This window comes from Toxotes jaculatrix, chromosome 21, assembly GCF_017976425.1.
Source record: "Toxotes jaculatrix isolate fToxJac2 chromosome 21, fToxJac2.pri, whole genome shotgun sequence".
In the NCBI taxonomy this organism is placed as follows: domain Eukaryota; kingdom Metazoa; phylum Chordata; class Actinopteri; family Toxotidae; genus Toxotes; species Toxotes jaculatrix.
The window spans coordinates 10,957,591-10,979,388 of record NC_054414.1 but is presented as its reverse complement, the minus strand read 5'-3'; the positions used below and the strand labels follow the sequence as shown (position 1 = coordinate 10,979,388).

The 21,798-nt window shown below is 40.5% G+C and overlaps 4 protein-coding genes across 6 annotated transcripts in view; 1 reads left to right on the top strand and 3 right to left on the bottom strand.

Moving 5' to 3' along the window:
• Positions 1-1,933, top strand: part of LOC121201523 (MAGUK p55 subfamily member 3-like) — a 61,112-nt gene extending 59,179 nt beyond the window's left edge. Inside the window, exons 16-19 of the mRNA XM_041067398.1 lie at positions 149-242; positions 438-546; positions 1,434-1,553; positions 1,754-1,933. Of these exons, the coding sequence (XP_040923332.1) occupies positions 149-242; positions 438-546; positions 1,434-1,553; positions 1,754-1,933 (503 nt within the window). The remainder of the gene's footprint in view (positions 1-148; positions 243-437; positions 547-1,433; positions 1,554-1,753) is intronic.
• Positions 1,934-2,522: 589 nt separating this feature from the next.
• On the bottom strand, positions 2,523-17,140 carry psmc5 (proteasome 26S subunit, ATPase 5). Of its 2 annotated transcripts, XM_041066903.1 has the most exons (14): positions 17,136-17,140; positions 15,707-15,710; positions 7,380-7,384; positions 5,866-5,937; positions 5,696-5,765; positions 5,475-5,572; positions 5,302-5,358; positions 4,868-5,098; positions 4,128-4,254; positions 3,824-4,014; positions 3,208-3,306; positions 3,011-3,121; positions 2,835-2,921; positions 2,523-2,698 (listed from the first exon to the last, which is right to left on the bottom strand). In XM_041066903.1, exons 4-14 carry the CDS (start codon positions 5,935-5,937, stop codon positions 2,645-2,647), a joined length of 1,197 nt encoding a protein of 398 aa, XP_040922837.1. In that variant the 5' UTR covers positions 7,380-7,384; positions 15,707-15,710; positions 17,136-17,140; the 3' UTR covers positions 2,523-2,644. The 2 variants fall into 2 exon arrangements, with proteins under 2 accessions (XP_040922837.1, XP_040922836.1); XM_041066902.1 differs by lacking the exons at positions 7,380-7,384; positions 15,707-15,710 and adding an exon at positions 6,922-6,965.
• On the bottom strand, positions 7,743-15,811 carry smarcd2 (SWI/SNF related, matrix associated, actin dependent regulator of chromatin, subfamily d, member 2). The gene is made up of 13 exons (XM_041066901.1): positions 15,238-15,811; positions 14,141-14,340; positions 12,749-12,791; positions 12,524-12,646; positions 12,097-12,216; positions 11,314-11,409; positions 10,911-11,012; positions 10,627-10,788; positions 10,402-10,499; positions 10,041-10,176; positions 9,791-9,913; positions 9,158-9,259; positions 7,743-9,033 (listed from the first exon to the last, which is right to left on the bottom strand). The coding sequence occupies exons 1-13, from the start codon at positions 15,388-15,390 to the stop codon at positions 8,980-8,982; spliced, it is 1,512 nt and encodes a 503-aa protein (XP_040922835.1). The 5' UTR covers positions 15,391-15,811; the 3' UTR covers positions 7,743-8,979.
• A 351-nt stretch (positions 17,141-17,491) lies between the features above and the next one.
• On the bottom strand, positions 17,492-21,722 carry atxn7l3b (ataxin 7 like 3b). 2 transcript variants are annotated; one of them, XM_041066501.1, is made up of 9 exons: positions 21,642-21,722; positions 21,033-21,080; positions 20,773-20,898; positions 20,470-20,602; positions 20,056-20,227; positions 19,694-19,794; positions 19,532-19,554; positions 19,344-19,389; positions 17,492-18,441 (listed from the first exon to the last, which is right to left on the bottom strand). In XM_041066501.1, exons 3-9 carry the CDS (start codon positions 20,821-20,823, stop codon positions 18,362-18,364), a joined length of 606 nt encoding a protein of 201 aa, XP_040922435.1. In that variant the 5' UTR covers positions 20,824-20,898; positions 21,033-21,080; positions 21,642-21,722; the 3' UTR covers positions 17,492-18,361. The 2 variants fall into 2 exon arrangements, with proteins under 2 accessions (XP_040922435.1, XP_040922433.1); XM_041066499.1 differs by lacking the exon at positions 21,642-21,722 and adding an exon at positions 21,465-21,597.
• Between the last annotated feature and the right edge of the window lie 76 nt (positions 21,723-21,798).

Genomic DNA, 21,798 nt, shown 5'->3' with positions numbered 1-21,798 from the left:
TCATTATTAGTCATGCATTAGTTATGCCTCACGTGTTTTGTATCCATATTATAAAGTGTTACCCTCAAGAACATACAAACATTTAGTAATTATATTTTTTTCATCACAATATCCTCCTGCTGTCTGTGTTTGAACATGCGGCCTGAAGACACCACTCGAGCCCGGAAGAGTCATGAGAGAGAAGGCGTGGAGTACTACTTCATCACTAAAGCAGCCTTTGAAGCTGACATCCAGAACGGGAAGTGAGTGTATCTTGTAAACTAAGCAATTCATTACAACAAATGGTTTGCTTTATATTTCAGAATTCAGCCTCTCAACAAGAAATTGATCTATTGAAGCCTTTCCAGAATTTGTAATTAATTGCTGTTACCAAACTGTTCAGGATATTATTTGCCATTTGTTTTTCTGAATAATTCATGATGGCACTGTCTCTGCAGGTTTATTGAGTATGGGGAGTATAAAGATAATCTCTACGGCACAAGTTTGGAGTCCATCCATAGAATTTTGGATCAAAACAAAGCCTGTCTAGTGGATGTGCAACCAGAGGTTAGTACTAAAATAGAAGCACTGCTACATACATTTTGATTACAGTTGCGTTACCTGGCAAATACCTGTACTAATTCACAGGCCAACTCTTGACTTGGTGACTCGTACAGGAGCATGTATAGACACAGGATCAGAGAGAAAACAATTGATGTAAAAGATTTAGAGTATTTTTTCCCCTACATCTGATTAAATCCAAGTGACCCCTCCCCTCATTTCTTGGATCCATCTTCTAGCATAAAACCACTGCTCATGATCACAGATTGTCAGCTACACTTTATCTTATCACACTAAGATTATTGCTGCTCATTTAATTAAAAGTAGCTGACAGTTCATACAGAATGCAGCAGAAAAGATTTAAATTAATGCAGAACAGAAGCCGTATTTTCCACATTTTAGCATCTGTACTCTGACAGTTAAATTAGAGCTGTGAAGATTTTACTTGTCATGTTTAAAGCATGGCTAACTCTTCATTCATTCTACAAAGCAGAGCTCTTAGCTCACACAATGAACTGAAGGGTGCTTTCAACTGTCCCGCACACTCTGTCAGCCTCAAGTTTATTGGCTTTTATGTCCCCTGGCTTTTCTTCCTCACTATGGTTCTTGGGTTAGGTTGAGGATAGTTGATGCTTATGTACTGGCAAAGTTTAAATTTTAGATAACCCTGCATTTACAGAACTGAAAAAAAGACTATTATCATCGATAACAGCCATATTACATGTTTGTCTTAGATTTGGTTTGAACTGGACTTCATATACAGAGTAAACATACAGCCTAATATTTAACATCCACTGTACAGTTTAAAAATGCTAAGCCCCTTGTTCCATATATGCTGTTCCAGCTGCCTTGTGAAGTGGATGAGTGTTTTGTGTTTTTCCCTCTACGTTCAGGCACTGAAGACTCTACGTACCACTGAGTTCAAGCCATACATCATCTTTGTACGGCCTCGAATCTATGACAATCAAAGGAAACATCTTGGCTCCTCTTCTTCACTCAGCTTAGGGATCACGGTGAGTTACTTCAAGCCACTGCCCATAGCAAACTAGAATACTTTGACGTACAGGAACACTGCATCAAAAAGAATGTCTAATTGCAGTGTTTCCTGAAGAAACATTTGATGTGTTTTCCCACCTGTGTTCATGCTCTAAAGACTGTATCATTATTTAAATTTTGCTCTGAATCTATACTTCTCCCACTTTTTACTGACTAGGAGGAGGACCTACAGGAAATGAAGCAGTCAGCGGAGCGGATAGACGAGTGCTATGGCCATTGGGTGGACTACATCTTGGTGAAGGAGGACCCAGTCAGTGCCTTAGCAGAGCTCCAGGTCGTACTGGAGAGGGTGCAGATGGAGCCTCAGTGGGTGCCAGTGTCCTGGGTGAGGAGCTAGTCTGTTGGACCAAGAATGACTGCTTCATATTGGAGAAGTGGACCGCTATGCGAGAACAGATAAAGCTGCAGGACGCCTCTGGAGGTTCTTGATGTTGGGAGTCATCCAGTGTTTACTGCCATATAGCCATTCCACAGATACAGGTTTGTAAGTTGAGTGGAGTCACTATCATAACAGAGCATCTGCAATGACTGAAAGCTGCTTTTTCATCAATCTGAACATCAAGCAAGCGTTTCTGAGGAGAGTGATCACTGTAAAATAGTCATACAGGTACAGTGCTGATGTCCATACTGTATAACTAGTGCAGTGGCAGTATAACAGCTCTGATAGGCATGATGTTCATGCATGCAGGACAAAGTTCCTAAAGCGAGAAAGACATCCAGTACATTTAGCAGCTGTAATGTGAAGTGCCATATTGAACATGTTAAACTAATTAATAAAATAGCAGATAACTGGAAACTGTACTGATGTCACTGTTACCTGATTTGGCTTTGACTAAAGTCTGAAATAAGATTTCTCTTATTTAATTCAGACTTTAGTCAAAGCGTGTTGAACTTTTCTGTTGAGGAATAAAACATGAAACATCCAGTATTATTTGGGGAAACAGTTTACTTTAGAATGACTTATTTAACAATTACAAACCAAACCATAAACAAAAGAAGAAAAATATACATATGTGGTTGCATTGTTTGCCAGAATACACAAGGCATTTTACTTCCACAGCTTCTTGATCGACATGTTCTTCTCACTGTCTTTCTGCATCACCTGGTGAAGAGTATGGCGAACAGTCTCAATAGGCAGGTAGGTACAGATAGAAACATTCATTATGTGAGTATAAGACTAAAACGTATGGGATAAGCTTCATTCTATTCCAGACAGGAGAAGAGGTTATTCCACTCACCTTTGCCACAGCCATCTCAAAGTCCTCCTGGGTGACATGAACTCTCCTCTCTCTCAGAGCATACATACCTGCCTCTGTGCAGACACCCTAAAAATACACACATACAATAAGGAAATTAAATTGTGTGCTATCTCATTGAACACCACAATGCTACCATTCAGTGTGCCAATTCTCACCTTAACCTCAGCACCAGAGGCTCCAGGCATCAGCTCTGCAATCTTCCTCAGGTTAATGCCTCGTGTCAGATTCATCTTCCTGGAGTGGATCTTCAGGATGTCCAGACGGGCCTGATGGTGCACAGTTACAATATGCTCAAATACAAAATGCCCCCACAGCATGTGTAAGTATGTGAATATACTGTGCACGCATCTACCTCTTCATTTGGAGGGGGGAACTCAATCTTCCTGTCAATCCTGCCCGGTCTGAGCAGAGCTGAGTCCAGGATGTCGATACGGTTGGTGGCCATGATGACCTGCAGGGACAGAGACGGTGCATTTTAGACAAATTAAAACAAACTGATATAGTTATTAGAGTACTTGGATACTTAGGCTGTATAAATAAACACTGCTAATGCTTCTATACTGCACATTGAGAACAGATGAGTGGTTAAAAGAAACACTTAAGCATTTATAAGCAGTACATAAACGTTTAATAAAGGTGTTATAACATGGTTGTAAGGAGACAAGTGCATAGTAATGTAGCTGTTACCAACTTTAACTCCTATGAAGCATGCACAAACAGAAAGTGACAAAATGTCTTCATAGGAAAAGTCACTGAAAATACTGTCCATAAAGATTAAATGTTCTTATGTTTGTAACTACATTATTGAGTGTTAATTTATTATGTTTATATACTGCTTATAGATTATACATGGGAGGATTTAAAGTGTTACCAAAGAAACATACTGTACTCAATGAAATAAATTCATTGTGACAGTTTCCAAAACTGTCGCAATAATATGTCACTATGTATGTGTGAGAGTGAGATACCTTGATGTTCTTGGTTGCCTCGAAACCGTCCAGCTGATTGAGCAGCTCCAACATAGTCCTCTGCACCTCGCTGTCGCCACCTGAGCCGCCCTCCAGGCGAGATGAACCGATGGAGTCGATCTCATCCATGAAGATGATAGAGGGAGCGTGCTCCCTTGCCATGACGAACAGCTCGCGCACCATACGGGCACCTGTGGCAAGGGGGAGGGGGGGGAGGGGTTACACAACCAGATGCTTTTAATAAAAGTCTGATTAAGAACGGATGTGAAATTTATTGCAGTATTAAGAACAGAGAGGAGCTCACCCTCTCCGATGAACTTCTGGACCAGCTCAGAGCCAGAAACCCTGATGAAGGTACAGTCAGTGTGGTGGGCCACGGCTCTGGCCAGCAAGGTCTTCCCTGTACCTGGGGGACCATACAACAGCACACCCTGCAAACACACAAAGGAAAAACAAATCAGAACCATCTATACACTGATGCAGACAGCTTAAGACAAGAGCTGTTCATAATTAGCCAATTACAATATTTATCTGTGACTATCCTGAGTATCAATTAATGACTTATTTTCAAGCAACAATGACAAAACTTCTCTGGTTCCTGTTTTTCAAACTGCTGTTTTTCATCTGTTTTATAATCAAGAACAAGAACATCTGAAAGTATTACCTCAGGCTCTTTTTTTGATGTTTTAAAGAACAAACATTAAATGTTTTGCAGTACTTCAATGCAGTTTGGACATTATCTGAGAAGAAAATGTTCTCAATCCTCAGGGCAAGCTGCACTCTTTAATCAAAGTGTGAATAAAGAAAAATTGCCCTTAATTAAATATAAAAGGTCTCAAACAAAGCAACAGTATAAAGTCCTTCATCTGAAAAAGCCATGGTGATGACACCACTATATCTGTGAAAAGGTCATGGTGATGATGCCATTGTATCCACCCTACTGAAATGTCTCCCTATCAGATGAAGGAGCACACTTCTGTAATTTGAACCTATTCTCTGCTCTCCTTACAAAAGGAGGAAAAAAAAAACTTGACAGTCACCCACCTTGGGCTGTGCAATGCCTAAAGCCTCAAACAGCTCGGGGTGCTTGACAGGCAGCTCAATAACTTCCTTGATCTCCTTGATCTGCTTGTCCAGGCCACCAATCATTTCATAGGTGGAGTCTGGGACCTTCTCCACCATCATGAGAGATACCAGAGGGTCCACCTTGTTGGGCAGGATCTTGTGCAGGGTGTAGCTGTCATTACGCAGAGCCACGCGGCAATTTGGAGTCACCTGGTGCAGAAATGACAAAAAGGATGGTAGAACACTTTAAGTTTCAAGTTTCCTTTCATGAATCAAAGCCTCCTTTATCTTTGTGACTGGCTGTACAGGGCAACTAATAAGGCTTATCTGATTTGGTATTCAGTCTTGTGTTATGGTGTTTACAAGCAACCATTTAGCTTGCAACTATTATTAAGATAATCACAACTACTTACATCATTGATGTCGATGTTCTTGTCCACATCCACAACAAATTTTCCTTCTGGGTGCACCTGAAAATGGCGAGGAGACATTTGGATTGAAACTTCCAACTAGCACTCAACATATGTATGTATATAATATATATGACGTGCTGAAAAGTACTTTGGAGAACAAGTACACAACACACCTTGACCAGCACTTTCTTTTTGTCCATGACCCTAACCACTTCACCAACGTAGGATCCCTGCTCCTGTAGTAGCTGCAGCTCCTCACGAAGGAGACGTACTACGAAAACAAAAAAACTAGAACTTAAGAATTTCCACCCACATGCATAATTTTGGCACAGCTTCATTTGACAGAATTATATTTTGAAATGCACTCATGTTACAGTGATGAATCACAGTGTACCTTTAGCATTGAGCTCATTCCTCTGTGCCTGCAGACGTCTGAGATTCTGGCTCTTTTCATTCACTGTCAACTGTTGAGAAAACAGCTGTTCAGCACTGACAGGCAGCCAGAAGTTGGGCAATCTGAGTCATATTACCAGCAGAAATTTTGCGGATACATTATTTTCTCACCTGTAACTCTTCTATCTTAGACAAGTAGTATTGCCGGAGACCTGAGCCACCTTTATTGTCCCCCATCTCCATCTGTCAAAGGAAAAAAAACACCACACTTTTAACACAGGCTTCTAATGAGAGCTCTACTATTAGAACAGAGAATGGCTATTATGAGATTCACACAATGAACGCTGTTTACAGTTGTTTATTCTGTAAAATTGTGAAAAATCTCCATAACTGGTTTCCAGAGTTCCAGTAAGGTTTTCAAAATTCAGGTTGTGACAGCTGACTATACAGAATATTTAGGTTTATTTGGGGGGTTTTGCTTGATAAATGACAATCTTAACAATTAATCAACAGAACTACTGTTGATTTATTTCCAATTGGTCGACTAAAAAAAGATTTTCTTTTCAATAAAATGGCAGATTACACTGACCAGACAAACGCAACACAATCTGTGGACACTGGCTGGTAACTCTTAAAGCCTGGATTGTAGTGCTAAACTGCTGACACAATCAAAATGATTTAAAGGCAGCCAAGTTTCGTTATTCTGAAGAAGTTGTGCAACAATAGCAATAATAACAAAGTTAACATGATCTGACTTTCCGTAGTTACTCCGCTAGTTTATCTGCTGACCAATGTTGACCTCGGTTAACATTGGTTAACGAATAGACATAGACGAAACAACGTCTGGCGATTATTCTTAAGTTGCATTATGTGAAATATTTAGCACCCGTTGTGTATTATGAACGTACAAAAACAGAGGACATAGTTGTCGACATGCTGCTACCAGCCACTCAGAGAAGCTAACTCTAGCTAACTACACGTATAACTGACAGTGAGCCTCGGCTAGTTCTGTAGCAGGGGTTAGCTACAATGAGACAGCAAACCGGCTGCATACTACTCATTCACTCTTTTAAATGAACGGACATTTCAATATTCACAACACAGCCGCACGACCACTCTCGTCTCACGACTGCTTTAAAAAAAACATTCGACTAATGCACAATTAAAGCGTTTCCTTGATATTACGCCAGTTAAACCAACAAAACGGGAGAAAGAAAAAACACCTACCTGATCAATCCCGTCCACCTCCATCTTGAAAATTTCTGCATCCGCTTGAGAGCAGGAGCATCCGGTCGAGCGTTAATTACTAAAGTAAATGCACACATCGCCGCCTACAGTCCTGTTTTAGGAATTACACTTTGTTTTTCATCCCCGGCCGTGAAACAGGAGTTGCTTTGGCTCGCAAAATCCCTACCACGCAGCTCTTGTAATACCTTACAGCTAACCTAGCGTGACCTTATTGAGTTTCAAAGCATAATTCACTCACACAGACACATGTACCATTTATCAACAAATTGATTTCAGCCGTGACTTTTTGACACATCTTTGCTTTGTGTCACTTTACGAGCTGAGACTCAGGTCTGTGAAGAGTGTTGGACGTGCTTGCCGTTATTTGAGGTGTGGTCCTAGCTCTTTCAGATGGGTAAACCTGCCATACCTGTTGAAGCTACTGCTCTGAGGAGCACCTGAGCTCTTCGACCAGCACTGACATGTACACTCAAGGCATAACTTCAGTTCTTTCACTGTACAGCCTGAGGAGAGGCCTGAATCTTAAATAATAATAAAAAATAATATGAAAATAATTACAAAAAGGTGATAAAAAAAAAGATACTATGTTACAGTACAATCTAATCTTAGTGCTTTTTTAAAGGCAATTTTCAGCTGTAGCATTGGGCAAACCTGGAAACAAAAAAAAAAAAAATCAGTGATATGAGTTTTTTTTTAAAAACCTATATACATCTAATTCCAAAATAGGCTTTAGACCCTACAAAGAACAATAGAACATTCATTTGTAAGCATATTTTATTGTAAAAAAAAAAAAAAAAAAAAAAAAGACTCCAAATGTATAAAAGATAAAAGTCTTTGATTGGTACACAACATGCAAACGTTTTTACAAAGAGGCTGTACAAAAAAAAACAAAACAAAAAAAAAAACATTTGTACACACAACATTTCTCAAATTCTAAGTGCCTTCTTCACAAAACAAATTTTGGCACAGTGATATCTGCTAACATGGAATGTTTCAAGAAATTCTGGTGATCTTCTCATACTGCTGTAAACAACAATTTGGTGCACATGCCTAGTTGACACAGTACAACTGCATTCCTATTATTATTAACACCAGTTAACCTTCTTGGGAGGTATGGATCTTACAGGAAAAACCCTTCAACCCAAAGATCCTGCCACAGTTCCCCTTCCTGCCTTTAAGACAATGAAAAACCCCAATAACAAACGAAAACACCATGTAAACATTCAAGAAGTACAGAATAAAATGCTGAATTACAGCTGGACAGAGATTTGTGTCCATGCACAAACAAGGAGCTAGATCTCTTCCCAGAGTAGAGCTGTCCTGGAAATCCTGGTTTCTTATATAGTAAAGAAATGTTTCAATTCAAATCGTATACCCATCAATACAACACAGCTCAAAAACCTGTTAAGTTTTTATTGGCATCAAAAGCTTCTTGTCTAAGTCATTAGACATCTTAAGAATTCTTCTGTTCTTTGAGGATAAAAACAACATTTTATAAATGTAATTCTGTCTATATTTTGGAATGAAATGCTTAATTCTACCATGTTTATTGAGATGTTACCAGACACCTGGTATTGTTCCTATCTAAAGGTTATGGCTCCTATCTAAAGGTTATGGCTTTAAAATTTGAAGGTAAACAGAGCCCCTTTCAAAACAAGACACAAAGTGATGGTGACAAACACCTAAACAGCACCGATACTTACAATTTTTAAAACATATTGTACCATAAACAAAATATATTGCAAAACATAGCAAAGATTATTTGAACAGGCTCAAAATGACATATAATGTAAGGCAAACATATTATTAAGGACATGTAAATAACCTACGTGGTCCCATTAACTGTTGATTTTAAAAATTGTTATCTATGGGAACGACAAAGATATGCATCCCACTTAGAAGCTGGTATCTCATACCATGTCAGTGAGGATGGCTTAGTGAACGCTTAAGCTGCAACATTAGCTTGTGTCTTTCCAAGCTGATTCCAATTTTAATTGAGAAGACATTAACATCTGAAGTGTAAACCTAAGCTGGTCTTTAGGTGAGTCGGATACCCAGCACCTGCTCCAACTCTTGTCTTCTCTGTTGCACCTGAAACAAAGAAGGTAGCGTGTTAGTGCAAATAAAAACTAATGACAATCTCCTGAACTCTTACAATAACACATTTATCAAGCATGTACATTGTTTAACTGCATTAGGCTCTGTAATTCCTTACTTTGGAGTAAACGTATCTGCCCACTGCCTCTGGTAACCAGGGCGCCTGGTAGAACTCAGTCCTTCTCTCCTCCTCTGGGTTTCCAGTCACATCTGTCATCAACTGATAAAAAAAGAAATTTATTATCAAACAGGTACCACAATGTCACAAATAAAGATATATGTATATTTCAAATATACCATCTAAAAAGATAAATTTATACACTTTAACAGCACTGACCTTTATCCAGCCACTGAATTCCTTTAACTTGGGCAAACAATGCTGTAAAATTGGCTAAATGTTGATTTTGCTTTAGTCTGACTACTGAAGCTCTGTTTTAATATGTTTGCTCATTCAGTTTGTGTTGGCCCTCTGCGCTAAAGAAGCCTATGTGAGCAATAGGTGCAGGGAATTATGGTCCTGGTCAACTGTTAATTTGCCAGATGAACTGGAAACATATTACCATTACACACAAAACAGTTGAATTTTAGAGATTGTTTACATGAACATGAGGAAAGTGATGCCACATTTGTTGCCAAACACATGGTGCTGGTGGACTCATCAAACAACGCTACACGTAAAATAAAGGGCATTCTGTATGGACTCCTGCAGAGACAATGGCACATGTGGTTAGCGTTAGGAGCAGATGTTTACCTTCAGATCTCTGCTCTGAGACTTGAGCCAGTCCTGGATGAACTCCTGTGGATTATTGCTGAAGCTCAGCATGAAGTCTCTCTCGGTCTTCAGCTGATTAATGTACTCAATCGTCTCATGGATCTGTTGTAAACACAACCAGCGCATCATTTGATAGCGCTCTTTTAGCAACCATTTTTTTCCTTATATTACAATTCTCCTGAACATGCCTGTGAGGTGCAGGTATCAATGACTGACTTGTAGGCCTTACCTTCATCTCCAGTGCAGCAATTTCTTGTTGGTTGGTTGTAGAGGACAAGAAGCTGTTCATTTGGCCCTTCAGTGGGTCGTCCACCTCCACATCAATGTCATAACAAGCTGTTTTCTTTTGATCTGTGGGGTCCACACTACTCAGAGACGACACAAAGACAGCGAGAAAGAATTCAGGTTGGAGTGTAGTATAGTATCTGAATCTATGGAAATACTTTGGAGGATTCCAGATTTACAGGAAAAATAAACTTTCATGTTTTTCTAATAATGAGATCTTGACAATACTGGCAATTCTGGGTGAACAAGCCCACCTAACACATGAACAAACACAGAGAGAGGGTTAATGATCCACACTCCCCTACCTAATGATGTGATTGATAATGATGGGGTCAGGGTGCTGCAGCAGGCCCGCCAGTTTCATGGGAATCTCAGAGAACCTCATGCGAGGACAGCCGAAGATCTGAAAAGCATGTGGTTAGAGAACAGATTATGTCTGACATGCTCATATGCTATAATACAGATGCACAATGATGAAGTGCAAAGCTAGCATTTTTTCACTTGGTGTCCACTCAAAACTATTCCATTACTTGTCTGAAATAGCGGTTGCAGTTGATGTACTCCTTCTCATGACAATCCTGCAGCTTGTTGTTCTTGATATAGAGCCAGAGAGCTTGCATGATGCTGGCCCGCGTTTGTGTGTGCACACCCAGCAGACGAGCCAGCCGTGGGTCCAGTTTGTACTGAGGGGGCTGAGGAAAAGCATTGGGGCAAAGACAACGTTAGTGGAAAGTGGTCTGACCAAGTCCCAGGGATACAACTGTTGGTGATAAGCTGGTTGAGAAAGCGCGTGTGTGGGTGTATGCACACATACCTGGTGGTCGAGCATGAGCAGTAGGGTGCATTTAACATTCACATCGCCGGGTCTTTTAACCTGGAAACCATCTGTCTCCTGAGTGGTGGGCATTCTATGCCACTGCAAGAGAAAAATGAGTATAGTACCAATACACTGGGCTGGTTTAACCCTAACTGTAGGGTGAATTTATACACAAGTCATTCTATGTTGCTAGACTAAATATGGTGGGATTTCTTACAGAACTGTCAAACAGGCTTAAAAAGGAAAGTTTTACTGATTACAGCTGAACTCCCCTGTTTCACCAGAACTGAAAAATGGACTGGGGTTGGTGAATCAACAGCCGCCTCACAACATTTCTGTGTCCATGTGCCTAAAATGTTCTGAGGTGGTTGCATCAAATGCTTATGTCATTATGTCATACCTCTACTAAGTGGTTGTCAGGTCCATAGAGCTCCTTATCTAGCTCGATCACCAGGCTCTTGAAGAAAGATGAGAACTTCCTCTTTTGCTTCCCAGGCTAGGAATTCAGGGTGCATAAAAGAGTGTGAAAACAGAGAAACAAGATTGGTATCTTTGTCTTCTAACTGTGCTGTGTCAGGCCGTGCAGCTGCATTGTTTAGCTCTGACCACATTGGGGGTGGCGAAGCACAAAACTGTAGACAACTAGAAAAAGCTGTTGCACCCCCACCCTCTCCCCAGCCTTGTCAAACTGTTTGCACAACATGACCCCTTTCACTCTTTCCCTCACATCCCTTTTCTTTTTCTGTTACTCCATGCAAAACTCCTACGCATGCCTAGCCCAATGAGCCAGAGAAGAAAAATTAACAGATAAAAAAAAAATCCTCCTTCATGTGGTCCCAGACGACACAATGATTTGAGCTGGAACTGATGGAGGGAGGGGAGACAAGTCAGCTCCTGGTATGTAAGGGCCAGTGGTTTCAATTCCTTGTTTCAAAAGAGAACATGAGTTTGTGTGTATGAGTGCATGTGTGTGTGTTAGGAATTGTGGGGTGGAGTGGGGAGAGCTGTAAATACACATCTGGTTGCGTGGTCTGAGCCAAGGACACAGGCCAACCAGAGCTAAGTGACTGGGAAGTTTTGAGAAACACAATAACAGACTGAAATAGTTGGAGTCAGACTACAGTGAGACAATTGTGAAACAAAGCAAGACAATTCAAATGTAATGGCTGTGTTATTTACGTACTTCCTCCAAAAGTTTGCCCTCCACTCTCAGCTCCCAGGAGGACACCTTCTCTGCCTCCTCGCCCTCAGGCTTGCTGGGCGTGTACGTGTTGGAAATGTAGATCCTGAGTTTGCGTTTTTGCTGTGTCGCAGAGATGAATAAGCACATACATCAGGAATTCCAGTAAAGACTCAACTGCTCAATTTAAAAAGAACCATGGCACATTTGAATCAGATTCATTTGGTAACTGGACTGTATTAAGCTGTATTAAGTTAATACTAGTGCTCACTTCCTACTGATGATGTTTCACATTAAAAGCACTCAACTGACGAAACATACAGTGGCTTTTATTGAGAGGACACCACATTATCTTTGACTGGCTTCTTTTTAAAAACAATGAGTGTTTGCCAAGGTTAAAGTAGGTTGATCTGCTATCATGAAGAGATACCATAATGGGCTTCTTGATGGCTTCCTGAATCTCCATACGCTTTCGGGCGATGGTCTGATCCAGTTTCCTCTCAAAGGCCAAGAGGTCCATGTAGGCCTGGGACTCCGGGACCAGGTCTCGGATCTAAAGAGCCAAAAGAAGGACTTAAGGATTAAAGGAATACAAACAACTATATTATAATTGGTTCCATCTAAGACATGATTCAGAGGATGAAAACCTTCCTACCCTTTGTGGGAGAACCTTGTCTGCCATCTTGCGTCTTTTTGCCCTGAATCACATAGAAAACATAATGATTATTTCTGAAGTAGGAAGAAAAAAAGTTAAAAAAAAAGAAAAAAATGAACTGACCACCATATGCTTTCTCTAAAATATTACTCAAGTAGATGAGGACATACTGTGCAAACTTGCCAATGTTGTCTCATCATTTAGCATTTGCCCTTTTAAAAGTATGACTTTCATTAGCCAATTTACAAGGAACTGACCACGCACTGACACATACGAGACTAACAGAAAGACCTCATTCACTTCATTTGATTATAAGGTATTTGTGAAAACTTCATAGTGCAATAACAAAATCTTGGCCACTGCTTTCTCTTCATTAACTCCCCTGAATGAGCACCTCAGGCTCCTACTTATCATTGCTACTGACTTCATAAAAGCTGTTTTGTTTCTTTAATTTAATTACACGCTCCCCCTCATTATGACTAAATTTAATTCCAAAGCACTTTAATGACAATTTGGGATGTTGCTTCTGGCCTTGTGGATCACTAATCGTACTATACTGAGAATTTTGTTATGCGATAAACCTTTAAAATACAAGAGGTTCATTGTGTATAAAACTGTAAATGCCTCACATCATGGCTCGCCCCATTTATGAATGTGGCGTCACTGAGCAGTTTGAAGTCAAAAATACCCACTTGTGTCTGCTGCTTTGAAAGCAAAGGCCAGTCATGAGATACTCCTATCCGCGTGTCTACGTGATCTGAGCTGTGCTTTTAACAGTACAGCAACTTCACAAACAGAATGCAGAGGCAAAAACGCATACCAGATAAAGAGTGGTGGTGTTATAATGTTAATGAGCCACAACAACCAACAAAATAGGAACAAAAAAGGAACAAAAAAGAAAACTATTATGAGGAAATCAATCTATTTGACCTGGCTATGGCTTTACACCAGCTGTTTGTTGTAGTCAGACAAAGTCAGAAAACAAGGTTTTGTATGTCCAAGTTATGAAATAAAATTAAAATTGAGGAGTCTTGACACTTGAATAAGGTTAAGTCATTCAATAGATAAAATGACAACATTTTTTAGGTTCTATGCTAGTCAAATATGAAGATTTGCTGCATTTTTTTTGTTTTGTATCATCGCAAACTGATTGTATTCTTTTGGACTGCTGTCCAAACAAAACAAGCAATTTTCTTTTTTTTTGTTGACCAAACAACTAAGAGAGAAAGAATACTCACAGTTATCAATGACAATAAAAAATAACTCTTAATTGTAGCCCTATTTGTATGAAAGTAAAGTGAAAAGGCTGTGTTAGTCAATCAACCTTGGTATTGCTTCTCTCCCTTACTTCTCCTTCTCTCACACAAACACTCTCACTTCTCCACAGTTTACCCTCGTCTGAGGCCTCCTCCCAACGCCTCTTGCTGCTGCTGTTGATGCTGATGAAGGAACCGCTTCCGTGAGGCGTCCATGCTTGGAGGCCCCATGCCTGGCCGCATGGGTATGTTCCCCCCACCGTAAGAGGGACCAGGCATCTGACCCCCCATTGACCCCATGGGGCCCCCAACTCTATTGGGTGGCATCCCTGGGCGCTAGAGAAAGAGAGGGAGGTTGAAGTTATAATTTCAGGTTCATAATAAATTTCAAGTGCTGAAAACACACTGATTTTGGTTACATTTTCTTTTCTGCACTACTGGTTTACAACAGATTAGTATATGTTCCCATTGTGATGTGATTCTGATGTCAGATTTAATGGATATGTACTGATATGCAGCTACAGTCTGCAATAAACCAACCTATACTGGTTTATCAATAGCGCATTTCAGTGAAATTGCATCTTTGCACTGGTGCATACTTTTGGTGGCTCTGTCTAGCAACTTGAAAAGCAACTATATGAACCCATATGGCTGTAACCGACACACACAAGACAACTGTAATAATGCATGTCAAATAAAGACCACATGAAGCTGCAGATGGTGGCAGAACTGGGGTAATATATGCAGGGTTAGCTCTGACAGATGGTGGTGATGATAAACTTACTTTTGTTTTCGAGCTAAATGACAGGAGGCTAAGGGCAGCCACGTGATCTTCGCTTTCGCACATGCACAAAACATTGTTCTGTTGTACTAATTCTAATTAAACCTCCAAATATCTACGCACACAATGTTATATGTTATTTTCACGGTAAACGTTATATTCAATTTACTTGGCGGTAATTACACGCCTCTTCAAATGCGGAAGTAGAGTTCACACACCGTGATATTTTACGACTGATGAGCCTTAAGGTTGTTCTTACTTCGGCATCTCTATCCGGAGACTCGGTTTAAATGAGTAAGTTTGTTTACACCCAAATTTAGGACTGCTGTATTTACTGTTATAAGCAGCCAAATGTAATATAAATTTTAAGTATTCACAGCAAAAGTCAGATAACATTTCGCTCAGCACCAAGTTTCCTTATTTAACGCAGACAAATTAAGTAGAAAACCTACCTGGAGGTACTGTGGCGCCGTATTCATGCTCCGGGGGTATCCCACCGGAGGTTGAGGCATTCCTGGCATCCTCATGCCCGCTGAATGCCCCACATTCATGGGATTCACGTTCGGATTCATCGGGGGACCCGTGAAGCCTGCTCTTGATGCCATCTTCTAGATCCACAAGTGGTTAAAAGTGACGGAAACTTCTACCGAATTTCGGTCCAAATACAAAGTCTAGCCGGCAGATAAATGAAGGTCGCTGGTACAAGTCTTAATGTAGCCAGCTAGCTAACTAGAGTAACTTTAAATGAGGTCGGGTTCTGGTTTGACAGCAGACACACTGTCAACAAAAAGCTAGCTAACGTTAGCTCCCCTTCTACCGTTTCAAGTTCCGGGATTTGCTTCTACCTACAACTGCTTGGTTGCTGGATACCAAGTGGTGGCTGTTGCTTGTCATCTCCTCCCCTTGTCCTCGAGTCTGAACATCGCTAAGTGGTGGCTATTTTACAGCGAGGCTAATAAAAAAAACATGATAACGCCTGAGTAACGACAAACTGACCGACTAAAGCAAAAGCAAGTAGTCTTCTCGCTGCCTACACACACACAAACACGCGCGCGCGCGCACAATGCTGAATGCTGCCTTCAGCGATGTCGGAAATTTTGATGTTCCGCTTACTTTCTCAATTGATCAAAGGTTTCTTCTCTTACTTTACATTTTTACATTATTTCATATAAATACGCATAAACAAAGAGTTCCTATGAGGTGACTTTGACAGGCACTGATACCTGCTGTTGCCCTGGACGTTTTTGTTTTTTTTTATTTCCGCTTTCTATCATTCTGGTGTTACACACGGGCCCCGAAGCGTTCTTACCTCTCACATTACCAAGACTGCCATTGTGTGGCAATTAACTGACTTCATAGCACAGCCGGATTAACCTGCTAGGTAGCCCCTCAAGCAAAAACGCTGTTGGGCCCATGTTTACACCATCAACCAACATACACCCACCACACTCCATGCATTTACCCTGTCACCTGCAGGGCACCATTCAGAAGCATGGCCACAACAGACCATAAAAGCTTAATGATCTGCCCAGAAACCAACCAGTTCTCCTATGCAGGAATAATCCTCTCTGCCTCCAGGTTTTCATTTTGTCAGTTAGTTAGTGGTAATTTGAATACAACATTATTTAGGAATATGAACAGTGTGAGGACAATATTGACAAAGATACTGACTGTCTTAAAACTAGGAGGTTATCTAAAAGACAGAAAATTCAATAACAATGCAAGAACTGAATTATCATAATTTGCGGTGAAATTGGAAATGCAGTAAACTTGGGATTTTGGAGGCTACAGGGCAGTTGCCTGCAGGACAGTTGCTTGCTTTGCCTGGTTGGTAATTCAGCCTTGCTTGCAGCAGGGTTGTATAGCTGGTTTGAAGCCACTAGGGATTATCTTTGGCCTCATAGACCTTTTGGGTCCACTTCAGTTTCCAACGTGTCTCTGCTAAAACTTGCCCAGGCAGGCAGAGCACAAACTGGCAACCAAAACCAGTGCTGTTTCCCCTTTGAATAGTGTTTCCTGTTGTGGTGTCCTCAGTGGTTTGGTTCAAGTTAAGGTTAGGTGAAGCACACATATAAGACTTCCATATAACACCAGCAATGATGTCTATATACATACCCATTGAATTTGGATGTTATAATGTGAAGGCAAAGATAGAATAGAAATGAAAGACAAAAGGATCACTATTAAATATACAACCATATCTCACATCTGCAGGGGATGTGGTTCACCACTAATTGTAATGCATCCTGCATGCAAAAGCACCAACATTAAAGTTTCATTTTCAAGCCTTTTTGCTCAGGACCTTAGCCTAGACAGACAACTGTAACATAACTCAGAAATAAAACTTTACGAAGAGCACACAAAGGCAGCATAACTGAATCCCCCTGGCAGTTTTCAGTTCTATGAGCTAAAAACTTTACTTTGGAGACAAAGCTCAAACTGTGTGAACATTGCTGTGTTTACAGTCTACTTCTCAAGGATACAATCTTCTGCATTTTGCCACTTAAAAACCACTGAGCAGCATCATCCAGCAGATGTATATTTCTAATCAAAAGTGAAATGATTCAAAATCCCATCATTTGATCAACAGCATCCCCTGTTGGTTATTAAACAAAGCAGGGTTACTGAGATTGTTCTTGTCATGTTACATCCGACAAAACCCTATTCAGAGCCTGTTAATAAGTCTTCAAGTACACCATACAATAAGACAGGTAACAAATCATTTATTTTGCTAGACAGATGAAACAAACTGAGCCAGGATAGCAGCAATTCAACTATTGGAATATTTACACTATCACATCACACAAAGGATATAAGAAACCCTTTACAATGTAAACACATGATACAAAGACATATTTGAATGCTAGAAAACAAGCTGATCTATCCACCAAAAATGAAACAAAAAGAAACCTGCCTTCTGCAGTAAAAACCTGCTTGTACAATTAGGGTTTCCACAGGTGAATGACAAACTGAGAGCTGCATTTCTCACACACACTGTACTGTAATTCAACTGGAGAACTATGCGCCTGACAGTGAATGTGAAAATAAAAAGACAAACCATTAGTAAAGGTTGTCTTTAACTCTAACTCTTATTTTCCATAGAATGAGATTTATTTTTTTTAAATCAGCTGAGGAAATATAAGTACACCAAACACCTAATCATTTCTTTATATTAAGAAACAACATACTGTATGTGCACACAGCTGCCTCTGCTTGGCCACTCAATGAAATACACCATTATCTATCTCTGTGCAGTGAAATTGTACATGTTGATATTCATTATTTTGGACTCCAGCAAAAACATCTAAAACAAAATTAACTGAATAAAAGAAGAAAAAATGAGTGTTGGTATGATGATTTTGTGAAAAAAAAAAAAATCTATCAAGTATACAGTGGGAGGTCTGGACTGCTTCTGCAGAGCAGCAAACACCATAAATGTCACCTATAACATCAACGTCCATTGATATCACATCATAGAGAACCAAAGGTGAAGTGTTATTGGTCTTCCCGTACGTGTGTTTGTGTGTATGTGCACACACATGATGGTAAGAGAATGTGTGTTTGCAACTGAGTGTGTTATTGAGGGAATGCCTCATCTTTCATCAGCATGCGCGGGCTCTCCTGGTTGTCCATACGACGTCTAGGACCCATCATGCCTTTGGAAATAAACAGCAAAAAGATCATTCATTCAGTCTATCCAGTCATACCATAACCACTGAAAATTCTGACTGATTGGAAGGAGCAAATAAACTTTTAGTAACCAGACAATACAACTTGATACCTGCATGCACATGTTTGTTAGCAGCTCTAAATGAAAGCATCAGCATAAAACTGTAAGACAACAACAGTGAGACTTAAAGTCTTGGAGCTAGGGTTATTTTTGTAACCACCACTAACAGCACCTTCATGTCAGGTGATTCTCAGTCCATCCATTATCAATTATAATCATCAAACACACATCTCAAGAATAATCCCTTACATATTAACTGCACAAACTGTGATTAAAGCATTTAAAATATATATATATCATAATCCCCTTTAAAGATGTAAAACTTCTAAGCTCATAATGTAATAACATTTTGCATATACTGTAATCCAAAAATATGCTACATTCTATGATAGTTATTAAATTATCCACTGTGTGTATCACCAACAAAGACTTCACATACATAGGAAGTATACTAATGTCAGGTTTTATGATTTTTAACTATTCATATTGGAGAAAAAAAAATGCTCCCATGCCTTTCCCCTGTAATTTGGGACCACCATCATGCAAAAGGGTCAAACGAAGACTTAAAATAGTTTTAACTAGCAGATCATGTAACCTGCTTCCAAAAATTCCTATGGTTGCTCATAACAGACGTACTCTTCATAAATAACCACTTGAATATTATCCTGTATCATCCAACTGCTGCGGCATTTATTGGGTTTAGTCTTTTCATGCCCCATGTTCCTTGTATTTTGGGACTGAGCCAGGCCTCAGCGATAGGTACTTCGTTACATGTGTACACAAACTGTAGATTTGCCATCAAGAAGACGTTTCACAGTTTCTACTTACTGCTCTTATGCTTGAATGATTTGGATCTTCTGGGTGAGTTTGGATTCTGAGGTGAACAGAGAACAAATATTTTGTTTGAGTTGACAAATCAGGAATGATGAGTGTGTTTATTTAAAAGAATTTATGTTGACTGTTATATTAATCTTTAGGTTTTTTACAGTGAAATTTTTTTTTAAAAAGTACTGTACCTTATCAGATTTTCTTTTCTTGGCTGTAAAAGAAAGACATTCAATTTTATATTCAAAAACATTTGAGTAATTTCATGTGTCATGTGTCCAACTTCATTAGAGGGTTATATCAGCAATAAACATTCTGTATCACCAAAAAAAGAGGCTGGACCGGTGAATTACCTTTCTTTTCTGCCCCATAAGACCAGTCATTATCATTGACGTCATCATTATCCTCTTGGTCACTCTCTGATTTGTTGTTAGTGTTGTTACCAGTGACTATTCTATAAAAGAGGTAAGACACGGCACACAATGGCTCAGCATTACTCACTGCAAGTAACCATTTGATTATAAAACAAATACATTCTGAAGTGTGATTCATGTTGCGCTATCAAAAACATTTTAAGTTTTAAGTTTTATTGAGTTTATGGGACAGAGGAAGAGGTGCACATCAGTGCAGTACACAGGTGAGGGCCTATCTTGTTTTTCACTGGAACAAACAGAGATACTTCAGGGTCAGTTACTGGGATGTTTTACTCTCATACCTGCGGTTGGCTATGCGGCTACTGTTGCGTCCCATCCCCAGGCATTTCTCCAGGTGTGGAGCAAAGCGTGAGGCAGCAATGCTTCGGCTGCAGTTGGGACATACACACTCTTTGTTTTTCCACTGGTTGTACACCTGCCCAAAAACGTCCAATCCCGGCTGGTCCACAATTTCTGGAAATAGCAAGAGTTATAACAGTATTAATTAAATGTTTCTGTTTAATCATTTGTTTGAATGAAATGGCCACAAAACTCATGAGCCTACCTACAGTTTACAGAGATATTTCATTGTCTGAACGTGTTCTTGTTGTGTCTTTGGTTCTATTATCATAATATGGACAATTAACTGAATTCACACAACTTCTCGTTGTCCTGGGGTAATTAAGCGTAGGTAGCTCTAGTGATTTTGTGCTCACCGAAGTCCCTCATGCTTTCTTGGTCCGTGTCATCCAGGAAGAAATAGCCCTGCTTGACGGCCCGGTGGACCTCGAAGCAAAGACCCAGGCATGCATCCTCCACCAAGTCAGACAGGATGTCCTGAGCTAGGCCCTGGTAGGGAAGGATAAGGAAACAAACACAAGTCAGGCCAAGAAGCATACACTGACACCTATTTGTGTGTATTACAGCTGCCTTGTTTGTATCCAACAGCTCTGCAGTGCATCTGCAGAAGTCACGTTATTGGTAATGCCTTGTTATTCCGTGGCATTACTCTACTGTACCTCCAGCTTGCTGTTGTCCAGGCTGGACATTGAAACCTCCTCCATTTTCATTTGCCAGAACTACCAGATGAGCCGACACTGCTGTGGTCATGCTGTAGCGCAGCAAAGCATTGGCCAAAATAAGGGCTGCAGCAGGAGGGAAACACAGACACACACACAAACAAGTTAGCAACGAGGTACCATTAAATCCGGTTTAACCAATCAATGTAAATCAGTGTATGGTCAACATTTGACGCCTTGAGTGTGATGCAGCTACTTACAACTTGCACGTTGAACACCGCCTGGGAGTTACTTCCCACGTTTATAACCTACGAATAACACAAAACACAGTAACTTAGCGTTGGTGCTGTAGCACTGAACGCCACAATGAAAACAAACTCAGACGGTAGCCAGACGTTTCAAGCACCGGTCCGAGCACTGGTGTGTAACGAAGGCAGCTTAGCCTAAACCTTGCCGAAGAAAACAAAGAGCGTGGCTATGAATAGGCTGGAGGAATTGAAAATGCCAAGAGGTTAGAAGAGAGAGGCGGTATCCTGCCAGGTCAACGGCGGCTACAGCTACGAGCTAAACCGTGTCAAATGTATCACACTAGGCTGAGTAAACAGACACGATGTGGCACATTTGTATGCGACTGGGTGGCTGTTTGCGGTTGGAAGAAATACATTTGACCACAGCGAAGCTTGTCCACGAACCCGGCACTGCTGCTGCTGCCGCCGCTGCTGCACTGCGGCTGTCCGCCTCTCAGCTCCACCAAACAAACCATGGACGATGGTGGGAGAACGACGTTCCCATTCCCAGAATAATGCGTTGCCGCAGGGAATATATAGCGCAATCACGGTCACTCAAAATCACTAATTGTGTTTATTTACCTGTTTCGGCAGGCATCCATCTTTACGTCAGAGAGATCAGACAGGAGCAATCGATCGCTACACGACGACTTTCCACCGAGTGCTTCCTTTGCTGCACTGTCGGGGCTTTTTCTCCTCTCAACTCCAACTCTGTGCATTTATCACCCAGGCCAGCATG